Source organism: Mytilus californianus, unplaced genomic scaffold (assembly GCF_021869535.1).
Source record: "Mytilus californianus isolate M0D057914Y unplaced genomic scaffold, xbMytCali1.0.p SCAF_2, whole genome shotgun sequence".
Classification (NCBI taxonomy): Eukaryota; Metazoa; Mollusca; class Bivalvia; order Mytilida; family Mytilidae; genus Mytilus; species Mytilus californianus.
Genome location: NW_026262668.1, coordinates 76,997,310 through 77,012,767, shown reverse-complemented (window position 1 = coordinate 77,012,767; position 15,458 = coordinate 76,997,310). Strand labels below are relative to the sequence as shown.

Here is a 15,458-nt window from a genome sequence, read left to right as displayed (position 1 = left end):
TTCGTGTAGAATTTCTGAAATCGTGTTTTAGAGCTTTTATCACGATCATGCAATGGTGACAAGGGGTCAAGATCGTGTAGTTCATGCCTAAATGGTGAAAGTTGGCAGTTATGATTGACCCAGATATGCAAACAACTTAGAGGACACAAAATTAGCAGCAAATCAGGTCAATTTGTATCAGTGGAGCAATGCAATCCAACGCTACACATCATCTGTATTTTGTTGACCTTTCCTCCCACACCCTTGATTTTCGTTCTGTGGTGAACCCTGTTACTAATATGAAAAAAACAGAGGAAATAAAAATTTATTTACCTTTAAATAAAAAGGTCTGTGTTTACCAACAATAAATGTGTCAAAGTAAGTCAACTAATTATATGCAATTATCAAACCAATGTATTTAAAATGATCATGATCGGGGTATCCCCTGGCGATTGCCAATTTCGCATTTTGCGAAAGAAGAAAAATTGTGGCGATTAAAAATCGTGACTGGCGAAAGAAATATAACAGTTTGGCTTCTTCCATCTTATTTATTTTATTCAGGTTTTTCCCTGATCAAACAAAATTCGGATTTTACCTTGAAAAAATCCACTTTAAACTTAGAATTTTGCCCTTAAGGTGGCTCGGCCCTTTAACAGTGCGCATATTTTAACGCATGTTACTAACGACGAGCGCCTTGGAAACGGTCGCCTTGAGGGGTTTTCTCAAAAATAGTTTTGACGACATTGGAACGCGGACGTGTATGAAAGCACCCTTTCCCGATGTCAACAAACCATGCAAAACGTTCTACAAAAGCCACCGTGAAACAGGAAATACGTACGGTCAGGACTACAAAGTGGTTTGTTCAGTTTTCACATAAAAAGGACAGAATTATACATGATATATTAAAGCATAACATTAAAAAAAAAGAAAATATAAATATTGACTTGTACGACGGTATCTGGTGCGTTCGCTCCAAATACACATTCTCACCCTACACGTTCGCCCCTTGGATCCGTTCGCACCCTATTTTCATTTAAATACTGGTTGAATATATCAAAAGATGCCTTTTAGATGTATTAGTATATATATGAAAATATTTTGCCAATGACGCAATGTTTAACCGTAAACAAAGGATAGCGATGTCAACTGCATGTCACCTTTCGGCTTTCAAAAACAAGTAAAACCCATATAGTATGCTATAGTATAACGGCATCGGGGTTCATCTGCACGCAATAAATATTAAATAAATAAAAAATAATAAATAAGCTTTATTTAGAGTCGGCAAAGTGTACAAACAGAGTCAACATAAGCTCTAATGAGCTTTTAACCGTTTTATCCCTTTGGCGTTTTATAACATTTTGTTACTGTCATAAATCTCTTTTTTACTTGAAATATCTTCATTTCCAAGTACATGAAGTATTGCTGGGATCTTATTCCGGAGTATGTGAAATATTTTCCCACTGCAAAATTTTGATAATATATATAGTTACGTATTTTGTATTTGCCAAAAATTTTTGAACATAACAATTCCGGAGTATGGGAAATATTTTAACACTGCAAAATTTTGATAATAGTTAAGTATTTTTTATTTTCCAAAATTTTTTTTGGACATTACAATTTTCAAACAAAGACTAAATACTTGACAGTCACACATAACATTTTTATTTAAAGATTTATATACTTTATCAAATAATGGGCACGAAAATATCTTAGACTAACAAATTTTCTCGTATCATGATTCTATGAAATTTGGAACTCTAGTACTATAACATGAGACCTCGGGGCCAATGTTTTCTATTTATAATATTTTCCTTCTACTTATTTTGCTATTGTTAATTTTCTATTTTCTGTTGTATCGATCAATATGCCAACAGAGTTCGCATTAAAAAAAGAAAGAGGAAATATCAGCGTAAAAACTAAAATAATTGATTAAGAATGAGTTATTATAATAGACTAACGGAACTCGAGCAACACATTTTTTGTTTTACGCAGAAAAAAAACCGGACATTTCAATAATTTGCAGTTTTCAACCTTTGATCATGTAGATGAAAATTGGTCAAAAGCAACCGGGACCTTACTAGTATTCAGGCCTTATATATCGGTATATGCTATTATCCCTCAATACCACATGCTTTGCGGCGCAAAATATTTGGCTTGACCAAGTCGGGATTTTGCCTAGGACACACATCCGCAGTCTACCGGGCAGTTCCAAACACTACCAGGTAAAGACATTATATATACACAAAATCTATACTACTTACTAGGTTCAGGAAAAGTTGGGATTGTAATTTTAAAACTCCGCCCAGTACACAGGGACGCTATAATAGTCGGTGATATTGGCAAACTTTAACTTCTGTCTTACTTTTTGACATGCGTTTTTTTCAAAAGGGAAGCTAATAAGGAAAGTTCTTGATTTAAAAAAATTAAAGTGGAGTGTGTCATTGCGGCAAGAAATATGCATGACAACTTTTTTAATGATGTGTGAACACTGGTTTGACCCACCTGCTAGCTGCAAAGAAACGTAATTATCGGCCTATGATGATAATATGGAGATGCAATTTTTTTGAATATTGACTTTTAAATTTGAACTTTGGTGGATAGTTGTCTCATTGGCAATCATACCACATCTCCTTATTTTCATATCGTAGGGTATAGAAATATGACTTCCCTAATCTGACAGATAATCCCTTGCTATGGCAGGGTGTTCATACAGCTGGGTGTATAAATACCTCCCGGGGGGGGGGGGGGGGGGGGGGTGGTAGGAGGGGGCACTTCAATACTTAATTGATAAGGGGTGCCGCTGGGGCCCACCTTTTTCAAAAATTTATATTTCAAAAATGTATACCTTTTCATATATTGCGTAGGTAAAATGTAACCTTTTCCCTATAATGCTTGGGTTTCATGTAGTGTAATGTAAGACTAGAATACCAAAGTGTTAAAAGAGAAAATTAGGTTGATAAAATCACACCCGGGAACACCAAGAAAGATGACAGACGAAGAAGTTATGGAAACTTTATTGACCTTATCATATATTTTTGATAGTTTTCCCGACCTTTTCACATATTTTCAAGCTTGAAAAGGTGACCTATTCCAGCGGCACGTCCCATCACCTTGAATATAGGAAGTGCCCCTCCCCCACCCCTACCCGAGATAAATACACAGCCTCGTATGGTAAAAAGGAGGAATTTTGTCCATACCAAGCATGCATTGTCCATTCATTTTCTAGCGACAGTCCATGTAATTTTTGTGTTAACAAGAGTGCACAAGCTGAAATGTCTCACCTGCTTTACTAATCATCATTCATGATTGGTTTTATGTTGATATTCCTAAAGATAAAGTTTAACTACAAGTATCAGAAAAAAATAATATTATCAATGATCATGAAAATGATCAGATAAACCAATCCAAGCATACCTTACAGTGGCGGAGCCAGAATTTTTCATGAAAGGGGGGGGGGGGGGGTGACTGCCTAAGAGAGGCCTGCTCCAGTCATGCTTCAGTGATTCCCTATATAATCAACCAATGGGCCCTCCCCTAAATCCGCCTCTGTTACAATCACCCCATCAACCAAATATTTTAAACATATATATAGTATGCCAGTAACAGACAAAACCATGAACATAAGGTTAAGTTCAGATAGACCCTGCAAGACAGGCATATTTGTTTTTCATTCATTATTTTGTACATAAATATGCCATTAGTTTTCTCATTTGAATTGTTTTAAATTGTACATTTGTCATTTGGAGGCCTTTTATACCCAACTATGCAGTATAGGTTTTACTCATTGTCGAAGGTCGTATGGTGAAATTTAGTTGTTTATTTCTGTGTCATTTGGTCTCTTGTGGAGTGTCTCATTTACAATCATATCACATCTTTTTACTTAATATTTCAATATATACATTTAATAATCATACCATACACCAAATATAATAACCCATTGATTACACAATGTAGCATGTTAAAAGAGGACTTACCATTGACCAATGAACCATGCAAATGTGGTCAATGACAATTGCCAGACAGACATGTACTCCTTACATTTGTGAATCATTGCATACACATAGTTTATCTACTACATGTACTTTTAGTATTAGAAAAAAACAGACAAAAACACAAAAACATGACATTGACAAATGACCTATTGCTACCAGTATCTGATAAACAACCCTAATCAGGTAACTTTAACCTTGATCACTGATCCATGAAATGTGCTTGAGATCTTTGTAGCAATTTGTATTAATTTGAGTGCATATCTAAATTTACAAAACAAAATTAATCTGGATTATTATTAATGCAAATAATGTGACAGGGTGAATATCGCAATAATAAGAACTTGCATTTTGATAACTGAATTATAGATCTTTATGCAGATTTTTTTTGTAATCGCAATAATTAAACTCGCAATTTAGTCCATTGGTCAAAAATCGCAATAATAAATGCACGCAATAATTTCTGAATTTACAGTAGGTAAAAATGTTGTCAGTTAATAGTGAGACACAAGTTTTCTCAGACAATATATAATTCTTTTGGTTGTTTTGTTTGGTTACTGTCTCATTGAACAAAACTGTATTTTATTTCTCCTTTTATCCAGAAAATATAACTTTTGAAATAGAAACTGAATAGCATATGGATGGAAAACAAATGCCAAATGATGTAAAATAATTCAAGTGGCAATTTAGGTCAGGGGTTGGTGAGGTAAAAGATGAGGCAAAGGCATGTGCATTTACCACAACTGCCACTTGATATTATGATTTCCAAAATATACAAATCTCATAGCTACCTTCTGTATTAAAGACAACTGCATATATTGCAGTTTGCATATCATGAATTGTGTTTGCAGCAAAATTCCCTACAGACAGCAAAAAAAGCTCTATTAAAATTCATTTTTTTAAACATTTTTGATTTTTATTCCTAAAATGTCTGAGATCAAAATTATAAAACATTTATTAGCATTGTAAATTTCAATATACTAGTAATTGTTGACATGTATACATCATGTTCATGTACAATCATTAGCTGATCAGCTCTATATTTTCATTATTTTTATATCAATATTCTTCATCAGTGTTTTTTATAAGACTCAATAATCTGTATTCATCATTGGGACAGGTAGGTAAAGTAGGTCCTTTTGATCTTGGATTTTTTTTTTTATGGATTTTGACAGCACTAAAACATATAGTTCCAAATTATAGTTGATCTTGGCTTCTTAAGTGGATTCTGACAACACTTTGCATATAGACACCAAGTGTAGATGATCTTGGGTTCTCTCATATGGATTCTGACAGTACTTTGATTATACATGTAGTTCCAAGTATTGTTGATCTTGGCTTCTAATGTTGTTCTTAAGTTTCTGCACTTTACATATAGTTCCCAATTGCAAGACAAGATGATACTGGCTTCTCGTGTAAATTCTGTCAGTTCTTTGCCAATATTTTCCAAGTAAAGTTGAACATTCCAGGATCTTTCACAACAAATCACTCCTTCCTCTTACATGTACTTGAAGCCTGAAATTAAATGTCAGAGTAATTCTGTCAGAAAATCAACCATGATTGACATTTAAAAGCATAATGTAGTTCATATTTTAAATAAATGGGGAATGTGTCCATGGGACACAGATGATGCCCCCACTTGCATATAAAGTTATAAAGGAGCATAACTAAAGAACCGTAAGAGTGACACTACCCAAAGTTTTACTTGATCTGAATTTTGTTGTAATAAGTAATGTGTATAAGTTTCATAACATTTGGATGAGGCAAACTAAAGTTAGAGAACAGAAACAAAAAATTCAGCAATTTTTCCATTTGTAAAGGGGCATAACTCTAGAACAGTAAAAGTGACACCACCAAAAAAAATTCAAACTTGATCTGTGTTTGTTGGTAATAAGCATTGTGTATAAGTTTCATAACATTTGGTTGAGGCAAACTGAAGTTAGAGAACGGACACCAATTTTGGGACATACGTACAGACAGACAAGGGTAAAACTTAATGCCCACTCCACTACGGTGTAAAAAAATGAAGAATTTGTGGCAACAGTAATGAGCAAACAAAATAAAATTACATGCACAGCAAGTGTAAATAGTGATTTTGTTTTTATATATACAATGTATGTTGAATACAGACTTCTCAGGGCATGCTGTTTCGATGCCAGGGACAAGTTATTTCTATGCCTAAAAATTCTAAAATGCAGCTGAGCTACATTTGTACTCCTCGTCAACCAAATTATGCTGAGGTGTCTTGTAACCTGTTTGGAATATGGGATATACAAATTTTGTGTTTAAAAATACTAAGCACAAAACAATAATGAATTTTTCAACTCAAATGTATGTGTTATTTGGTCAACAAGATAAGCCCTACGTGTATGTTTAAACCTGATACTTGACGTTATGAAATTTTTTATACAAAAGAGACAGGGGGGGGGGGGGGGGTGTTTAATTGTAAAAAAATTGTGATCAAGACGAATCCATCAATAAAACGTATTGCCTCGTACTGTAGTGGTTATAATTTACAAATCAGGCCATTTATATATTCTCAAGAAAACAAACGAAACAATCGAACCCCTTGAGCGGGTAGTCCTATAATATATGCCTTTGCATTATATATTCACTATTTAACGTTTTCATGCTGATATTTTCATTTTTTTTTTTTGGAGGCACATTGACAATAAAAAAAAAGAAGAAAAATAGCAAAATCAGTAAAAAGGAAACAGAAATAGAAAATAATGCCCCTGAGTTCATATATTATAGGACTACTTGAGCGGGTGGACAGGGATAAGGGAACATGGGAATGAGGGATCAGGAAGTGAGAAAAGGGGGTATCATGTGCAGGTCCGTTACCGTTAACAGACTACACGAAATACGTCGGACCGTCGGACAAATCTGGTGAATAATGGATAGGTCTGGTAAAATTTTGTTGAATTCCGGTCCGAATGTCCGGTGTTGTTTTTTTCGTGGATTTTTTTAAAAACCCTACATTTTTCCCAATATTGGGAGCAAAATTCCCAAACGATCTCAAAATTCATTCTCATCTTTATTATTCATGACAGCGATGTTTATTTTGTTCAACCGCTAGCTTTATGCCGAAAATTGCATACACGTAATGTGTAAATCCGAATAAAAACATATCTGACTGACAAAAACAACAATGGCATCCATCAACCGGAAATATAAACAATACCGGATCAGATTCCGGGAACGGATAAGGTCAATTTCCGGGTTTGCCGATCAAATACAATAGAAACATAAAAAAAAAATCCAAGCAGGTTCACAAAATACAGCTATGAAATATAAACACTAGAATTGAAAACCAAAAGATATATGAAAATGAAAGAAGATACAGGAAATATTTTATACAAAAACTCAAAATTATTTTTAGTTCACAAATAATTTTCATGTCAAAATCCAATAAAATGTGACATTAATTTTCTTTATCAGTGAAATGCATTCAAGCAATTGTGCACAACTTTCATCAAAATATACACTCTTGTCACATGATTTTGTTTTTGTGCATTTTGGCGAGGAGTAGGGCACAACAAGTCATAAGATTGTTGTATTTTGTCGGATAATATACAATTAGATGTAAAAAAAATTGGTCTGGTAAAATTTCATTCAGTCTGGTAAAGCTAGGTTGTTTCCAGACCGAATGTCCTGTAAAAATAAAATTCATTCGTGTAGTCTGCGTTAATTAGCCTGGTCTGAGTGAAAATAAAAGTAACCAATTTGGTAGAAGTAAATCTTATGAAGATTATAAATAGAAAAAAAACCTTAGATCTCGTGTGAGTCACTTTATTTTTAAACAATAAAAATAAACTTAATATATCTTTATTTTATTGTTATAGAACTATACTAACAAAAGCATGATTTAGATAAAAGGAAGAGTACAAACAGACTCAGGGTGGGAATGTAAAAGGGATGAACGTGAATTGGAGCGAACAAGATTTTGGGTGAAAGGACAAGAATTCGAAAAGAGGGGGGGGGGGGGGGACGAATAATCTGGGAAATATATTTTGCAATTTTTTTGTCTGGGAGCAAGGGGGATGGAAGTAGAAGTTAGGGGAGAAAATTTTAGAGTAAAAGGGAAGAGAAATGGGAGTTGGGGATAGGGAGTGGTAATCATGAACCCCTGTCCGAGGGAAGTTATGGGGTACCCCATTTTACAGGTTGGGACCAAACCCTCTATATGATTTTCAGGGGTGGATCCAGCCATTTATAAAAGGGGTTGGGGGTTCCTAACCCAGGATAAAGGGGGGGTTCCAACTATATGTCCCCATTCAAATGCATTGATCGTCAAAAAAAAAGGGGGGAGTCAAACCCCCGGAACCCCCCTCCCATGGATCCGCCACTGGTGTTTAAACCTGTATAGAGGAATAATCCTTCTATAGAGGGATAAAATTATCCCTCTATAGAGGGGAATTTTTGTTTAGACTGGATTTAAAGCAAAATCGGGCAGAATGGCATTTTCTACTTATTATGGCAGTAACCTGCTACATTTGATGCACCAATTGATGTACTTAATTTCATTTCACATGCCCAGTTTACTGCTAAACTGACTGAATATACAATCTATTGTACACCATAATTGAAAGCTGTGATGATCAGGTAAATTCCACTCAGTTATGCCTCACTAAACAGAATTTCTATTGTTAGATTTAACATAAAAAAAATTTAAAGGTCATTACTGCATGTCCCTTTTGTTGTTGATCAGGTGTTCAGATAGGTATACAATAGATTGCAAGTTCTGTCACTTTAGCAGAAAACTGGGCATCCCAGGCCATTTTTTGGTAAAGAAATACAGAATACAGTAAAGTGCAATAATTGATGCATATATAGTGCTATAGATTATAGCAAATATAACTAGAAAATGCCATTCTGCCCTATTTTGCTTTAAATCCAGTCTAAACAAAAATACCCCTCTTTTATCTCTCTATAGAAGGATTATTCCTCTATACAGGTATAAACACCATGTAGAGGGTTTGTTCCCAACCTGTTTTACTAGTCATTATAGACGATAACGATAAATATTAAACTTCATTTGACCCTAAGGGAGCTACCATTTGATTTTTATGGGGGGGCTAGGATGAATTTGAAAAAATTGGCAGGACAGGAGTTTGGAGTAAAAAAAAAGGCAGGATGAGCAACACGGGTAAAAAAAAAAGGCAGGATGACAATTTGTGTAAAAAAAATCAGGATAAACTAGTAAAAAAAAAGGCAGGACCGAATAGAGTAAAAAAAAAAAAGGCAGGACAGAGATTACAACTAAAAAAAAAAGCAGAACAACATTTTTCATCCTAGCCCCACCATAAATATCAAATGGTAGCTCCCTAACGTGGCTACGAAATTATATTTTACGAATGATGATATAAAATCAAGACTCACTTGACGCTAACGATAGCGCAGATCATGAGATGCTGAACATGACTATCCCCTCCTCTGACTGTTTGACACGGATATTTTTTCAAAACAGGCTATACATGTTCACAACTTGCCAGTTAACAGGTTAAGGGTCAAGTAAACTCATAAACAAGATACCAGCTATAACGATTATACATAGAACAGAAATTTAGCCCATGCAAGGTTTCAGCCGCAGTGATTTTCTACAGTATCGAGTATTTTGAGATAACCCCCCACTTTGTATTTTTCGTGATACTGATAACATTTGGCTGTCTAATATATTAAAATCTATGTTTTCTTTTGTAATGACTCTACCTTCATCGTTGTCTATTCGCCACTATGTCTGTTATTCATGCACATGGTCGTATTTATCAGTGCAGTATGCTGCTCAGCAATGGCGACCCTGAAATTTCTGTTGTCCGATTATGGCGCCAGATTAGAGGGAAACAACTCGCGCCAGACAAAATTACCGTATTTCACCAAAATAATCAAAATTTCGCTTTTTTATAACAAACAGTAAAATGTTCATCACATTTATATTCAGCTTTCGCCCATTGATATAATTACAAACATTATTTATTCAAAGACATTAATAAAAAAATCACAATAAAGTAATTAATGGAGTGCATTGAAATCAGACCTCATGGGGTAGAGGGGTTAAACAAAAGCTCGTAACTTTTTTAAAAGCCTGGTGACCCCCATTTTATTTTACCTTAAAATGCTCGAAAAGTTCATAGCTTTGACATATCCGTTTTAAAAAAAAATCTACCGGGGAAATTTTACGAAAAATCGATTTAACCAATATTTTTAGCCTTAAACTGAAATTAAAAAATGCCAAATTTAGACATAAATCTGAAAATAAAAGGATTTTTAAGTCTAAAACAACCAAGGGTAACGTTTACATTTCAAATTTAATTGTTTTTTCACATAATAATCATACTGACATGGTTCTAAAAGTCTTTGAATTTGATGTAGTCGTTATTGTTGAAAGGGTGTAAAAGTTTGGAAATAGGGTCAAAATCGCACATTTCGCTTCCATTTGAGGGGAAAACGAGCCTGGTGACCCCCTTTTTTCTTTGCATTTTTGGATTCAGCATAAAAAAATCCACAAAATATGTGAAAATAAAAAAATTCTACCGGGGGTCCTTATTGGGGTGAGCCACCTTAATATACTACTGCTAGAGTTTGTCATTGCAACTCCTCTGAAACCACACATTGTGGATAATTGTCTGAGTAAATGGTCCAAATTTTATTTTCGATTTAACCAGGAAGTTATAAATAAAATGACCCTATTATTTTAATACTCAAAACAATTTTGCTCTCTTAAATGCCAGTCATGACCCTTCAAGAATTCTCTAAGCAACCATGAAGGGGTCTACTAGTATGACTGAGTAATTGAAATTTTGCAGTCTGATATAGGAAATAAAAAATCTGGCCCTCAATTATGAAAAAATTGCATTGAAGTAATGGCAATGAATGGGGGAAATAATTGGGTCCCCGTTCCATGTAGGTAGGATGTAGAGAATGTTGTGCTCAGTCATCAATGCACTATGTTTTGTGTATATCAAAAGTAGTGATAACATCTGGAAAATTGATAACTATCATGCCAGCCACATAAGGGTTTTGATTGCATGAATGCAACCTTTATCCCAAAAACTAGAATTTGATAATACACACGTATGTTTGTATATATATGGAAAGCCATAGCAATGCCATGAATATAACTGTTGAATTAAAATGGTGTACATTGATTTTTTCCAGAAATTCATTGCTTGAACAAAAAGGTATTAAACCACCAACTGCTTATAAGACAGGAACAACAATCTGTGGTGTTATTTATAAGGTGAGAATTTAAGGATTTATTTTCATACATGTAGTTGCAGGACAAGTGGACTTATAACATGTTTAGCTCACTATCACTTCACTTATGTATAATCACGTATTTAATTCGCAGCCTGAATATTCATGAAAAATTTTGCCAACAGACATACAGCCAACAACAATCAATCGAATATAACACTACTTATGAGCATGATAGCAATAATAACATTTTTATATAATCTATTCATATAAATTATTAAATAAGAGGATTCTTTTCTTCATGTCAAATCTTGTCTCTAGTGGTTTTGATAATTTGTTAATGTAATATTAACATGATTAATTGTATTTTTTATTATCCCCCCGCTGAAGTGGAGGGGGCATTAAGTTTTACCCTTGTCCGTCCGTACGTCCCAAAATTGGTTTCCGTTCTCTAACTTGTTTGCCTCAACCAAATGTTATCAAACTTATACACAATGCTAATTACCACAAAACACAGATCAAGTTTGAATTTTGGTGGCATCACTTTAACCGTTCTAGAGTTATGCCCCTTTATAAATGGAAAAATTGCAAAATTTTTCATTTCCGTTCTCTAACTTAAGTTTGCCTCAACCAAATGTTATGAAACTTATATACAATGCTTATTACCACAATACACAGATCAAGTTTGAATTTTGGTGGCGTCACTTTTACTGTTTCAGAGTTATGCCCCTTTACAAATGGAAAAATTGCTAAATTTTTCATTTTTTTTCTAAAAATAAAATATCAATGATGTCATTGTTCAAGTAATTTTTAAAATTGGAGTTATCTTCCTTTGTTAATGATTATAGTTGAATCAACTACAATCAATGCAATGTTTAATTTTGCTTTCCACTGATAAAACACAGATCAAGTTGAATTTGGGTAGTGTCACTTTAACCATTATTGAGTTATGCCCCTTTATAAATCGAAAAATTGCAAAATTTTTAGTTTCTGTTCTGTAACTTAAGTTTTCCCCAACCAAACATGAGACCTAAACACAATACTTATTACCACAAAACTAAGATCAAGTACAAATTTGGGTAGCATCACTTTTATTGTTCTTGAGATATGTCCCTTTATAATGTTGTATGCAAGTGGGGGCATCATCTGTGTCCATGGGGACACATTCTCCATTTATTTTAAATATATTATATCATATATGCATTCTCTTCCTGCATATATACAATGTAGTTAAAATATAGGCCCTATAGATATCTTAGAATGCTGTTATTCACAAAGACTGGAGTTGAGATATTTTTAGAATATAAGCATCGATCAATGTCTAATTCAGCAATCATCAATCTGAAAATCTGACAGTCATGACAGTTCCCATAAGGCATAACTATGTATTATAGTACATGTATATGCTAGAATAAATATAGTTTATTTATCATTTTATAATCAAAACAATCACCACCCAAATGATATTTTTAATAACATTTGTCACTTCTAACAGATAGTTACAGTAGGTTATTATTCTATATCTGCATTGAGGAAAATGGGGGAAAATTTGGAAAGGGTCAATATTTTGCTGTTAATTTTGGGTAGAAAAATCCCCATGATTTGTGAGCAATATGGAAAGATGTAAGACTCTAAGAGTTAAAATGATGATACATGCTGTTACAAAAAAAATATAATGGTCATAGAATGGGATCAATGTTTTTGAAATCAAAAACTGAGTCACAGTTAATAATTGCAATGAAATCATAATGACATGATAACTAAGATTACATTATAAAGGATGTTAGGTTTTTCCTATTTGCCTTAGTATATTGTAACCCTTTAATCCTTTTCCTATGCGATGATATAAAAATTGCCTAGCAACCCTATTACTTTTCAATATTTAAATGAAAATATACATTTTAGATAAACTTCTCACAAGTGTTTTCAAATTCTTGTTAATTGTACTGCATTTCTAAGACAAGATAATAATAAGAAGGTGTGGTATGATTGCCAATGAGACAACTCTCCACCAGAGACCAAATGACAAAAAAGTTAAACACTATAGGTCACTGTACAGAAAGTAGAAAATATTGTTATTTTAAATTTTAACTGTAAACATCCTTATAACAAATTTTGTTTTGTTTTGGCATGACAAATCAACATGATAAAAAATATTTTTCTGCAGATTTGGTTCTATACTATCAGTTGCATATTCATGGATTTTCATGGCCATCAATATCATGAACATGAACTTACTTATCTTTGATCAGTATATTTCCTTACTGTATAATTGTAGGATGGTGTAGTACTAGGAGCAGATACCAGAGCCACAGAAGATACTGTTGTAGCTGACAAAAACTGCAGTAAAATCCATTACATATCACCAAATATATAGTATGTTAATTTTATTTATTCAAGTATGAATGAATGAACAGTGCCTATTTTCAAAAGGTTAATATTTCAGTGATATCTTAGTTTCAATGAAAATACACAAAAATTTGCTTCAAAATACTACAGAAACTTCAACCTAGCCATTTTGCATTTTAAATTCACAATCTACCAAATATGCATTCTTCTTTATGAATAGAAATTATATGTGGGTATTGGGAAACGTTCAAAATAATTGATTTATTATTTGTATTTGTTTTTTTGAAAAACATGAAAAAAGGCTAGTTCGAGAATCAAACACATTGGGGAGGGGGCACTGGCATTGGAGACACTTTTGTTAGAACCCAACCACCCACAATATAAAATTTCCGTTTAACATATAATTCTTCAATAATTCTAAGGAAAATACATCCCCCACAATTAACTATTTTGATTGCTCCCATCCCCTCACCACCACGATCAATTTTGGAACAGCCCTAACCAAATATTGGTAAAAAGATTGGAGCATCAGGTGGTATAACTGTGGATAGATCTGTATTTATATTGTTACAAGCTGTAGAATGCATACTCAGGAAATAAAAATAGCTAGTGGTTAATGCACAGAGTATACATTTGTTTATGTATTTTACAGTTGTTGTGGAGCTGGAACTGCTGCTGATACAGAAATGACCACTAATATGATTTCATCTCAGCTTGAACTTCATCGTCTTAATACTAACAGAATTCCTCGTGTGTGTACAGCCAATCGTCTTCTCAAACAGATGCTGTTTAGGTTAGTTACAGAAATAAGACAATCCAGGATTCTAATGTGTATTACTACATGTATATTGTTTTAATATTTCATTACATATTTCTTTCACATTGATATGAATTCATTTTTATATACATATATATATGCAAGATGCATGATACTGTTTTGTCAAAATGCATTGTATGTGGGCATTGTGGCTTAACCAAACACTTATACTGTCAACCTATATTTTATACTTGTTAAAAGAAGAAACTGTGAATCCTAAAATAGGGTTCTTGTTAAGACGCGTATATTCGTCCTGGACTCATGAAAATCGAGCTGGACGCATCATTTTTTAAACCTGTGAGGCCGTGGGACGCGTCCTCCTTGTATCCCCTGAGTCCCAAACACATCGTTTTGCCTAGAAGATTCATGATCGTCGACATTGTTTAGACAGGAAACTAAACCGGAAGTCGATGTTGAAAAATGAAGTAATGCGTAGATAAATATTTTTGTTGACTGATAACTATTTTTGTAATTAAACGTATTTATAAATATGTAATAGTTACCGATTTTTTAAAATTTTACGAGTATTTGAAAAGCTTGAATATTTCCACGTGTTGAACATCACGTACTTATCGATTGAAACAAAAGAAAGTAAAAAAAATTTGATAACTTGAAAAGAAATGATATAGAATTTCTTAACTGTTGCTTCTATTCATAAAATAGATCGTAGAACAGTGTAGATTAAATATTTTACGGATAAGAATAATTTTACTGGTCTTCAAATGATTTAACATTTTTCTCGTATTGTGCATTTTGAACATCGCGATCGTAAACAAAGGTGAAAAATGTTTTGAAATTGAAACAAATCCGATTAAAAAATGATTTACGGTTACGGTGTTCACTTTAGATTTGCTTGTTTTTATCAAAGATTATAAAAATTATCATGATGCGAACATCAAGTGATTATTAACTCAATGATTTAATATAATTAAAATTGATTAATAATAATTAATATGAACTGTGACTGACAAGTCCGTGTTCATGCAATCCCAATTTCTTATAAATACTGGATTGTTAAAAAAAAATGACATCAGTATCACAATGTCAGAGTCAGTCAAAGTTAAAGTCCTTCAAAAGGGAACCTGATGACATTGAATCATCTGTACCAAGTAAAAGACCCAAGAGTC

The 15,458-nt window shown here is 33.4% G+C and overlaps 1 protein-coding gene across 1 annotated transcript in view; it reads left to right on the top strand.

Moving 5' to 3' along the window:
* The window catches only part of LOC127730305 (proteasome subunit beta type-7-like), a 34,820-nt gene that overhangs the window by 10,753 nt on the left and 8,609 nt on the right, over positions 1-15,458 (top strand). Inside the window, exons 2-4 of the mRNA XM_052238639.1 lie at positions 11,127-11,208; positions 13,444-13,541; positions 14,167-14,307. Of these exons, the coding sequence (XP_052094599.1) occupies positions 11,127-11,208; positions 13,444-13,541; positions 14,167-14,307 (321 nt within the window). The remainder of the gene's footprint in view (positions 1-11,126; positions 11,209-13,443; positions 13,542-14,166; positions 14,308-15,458) is intronic.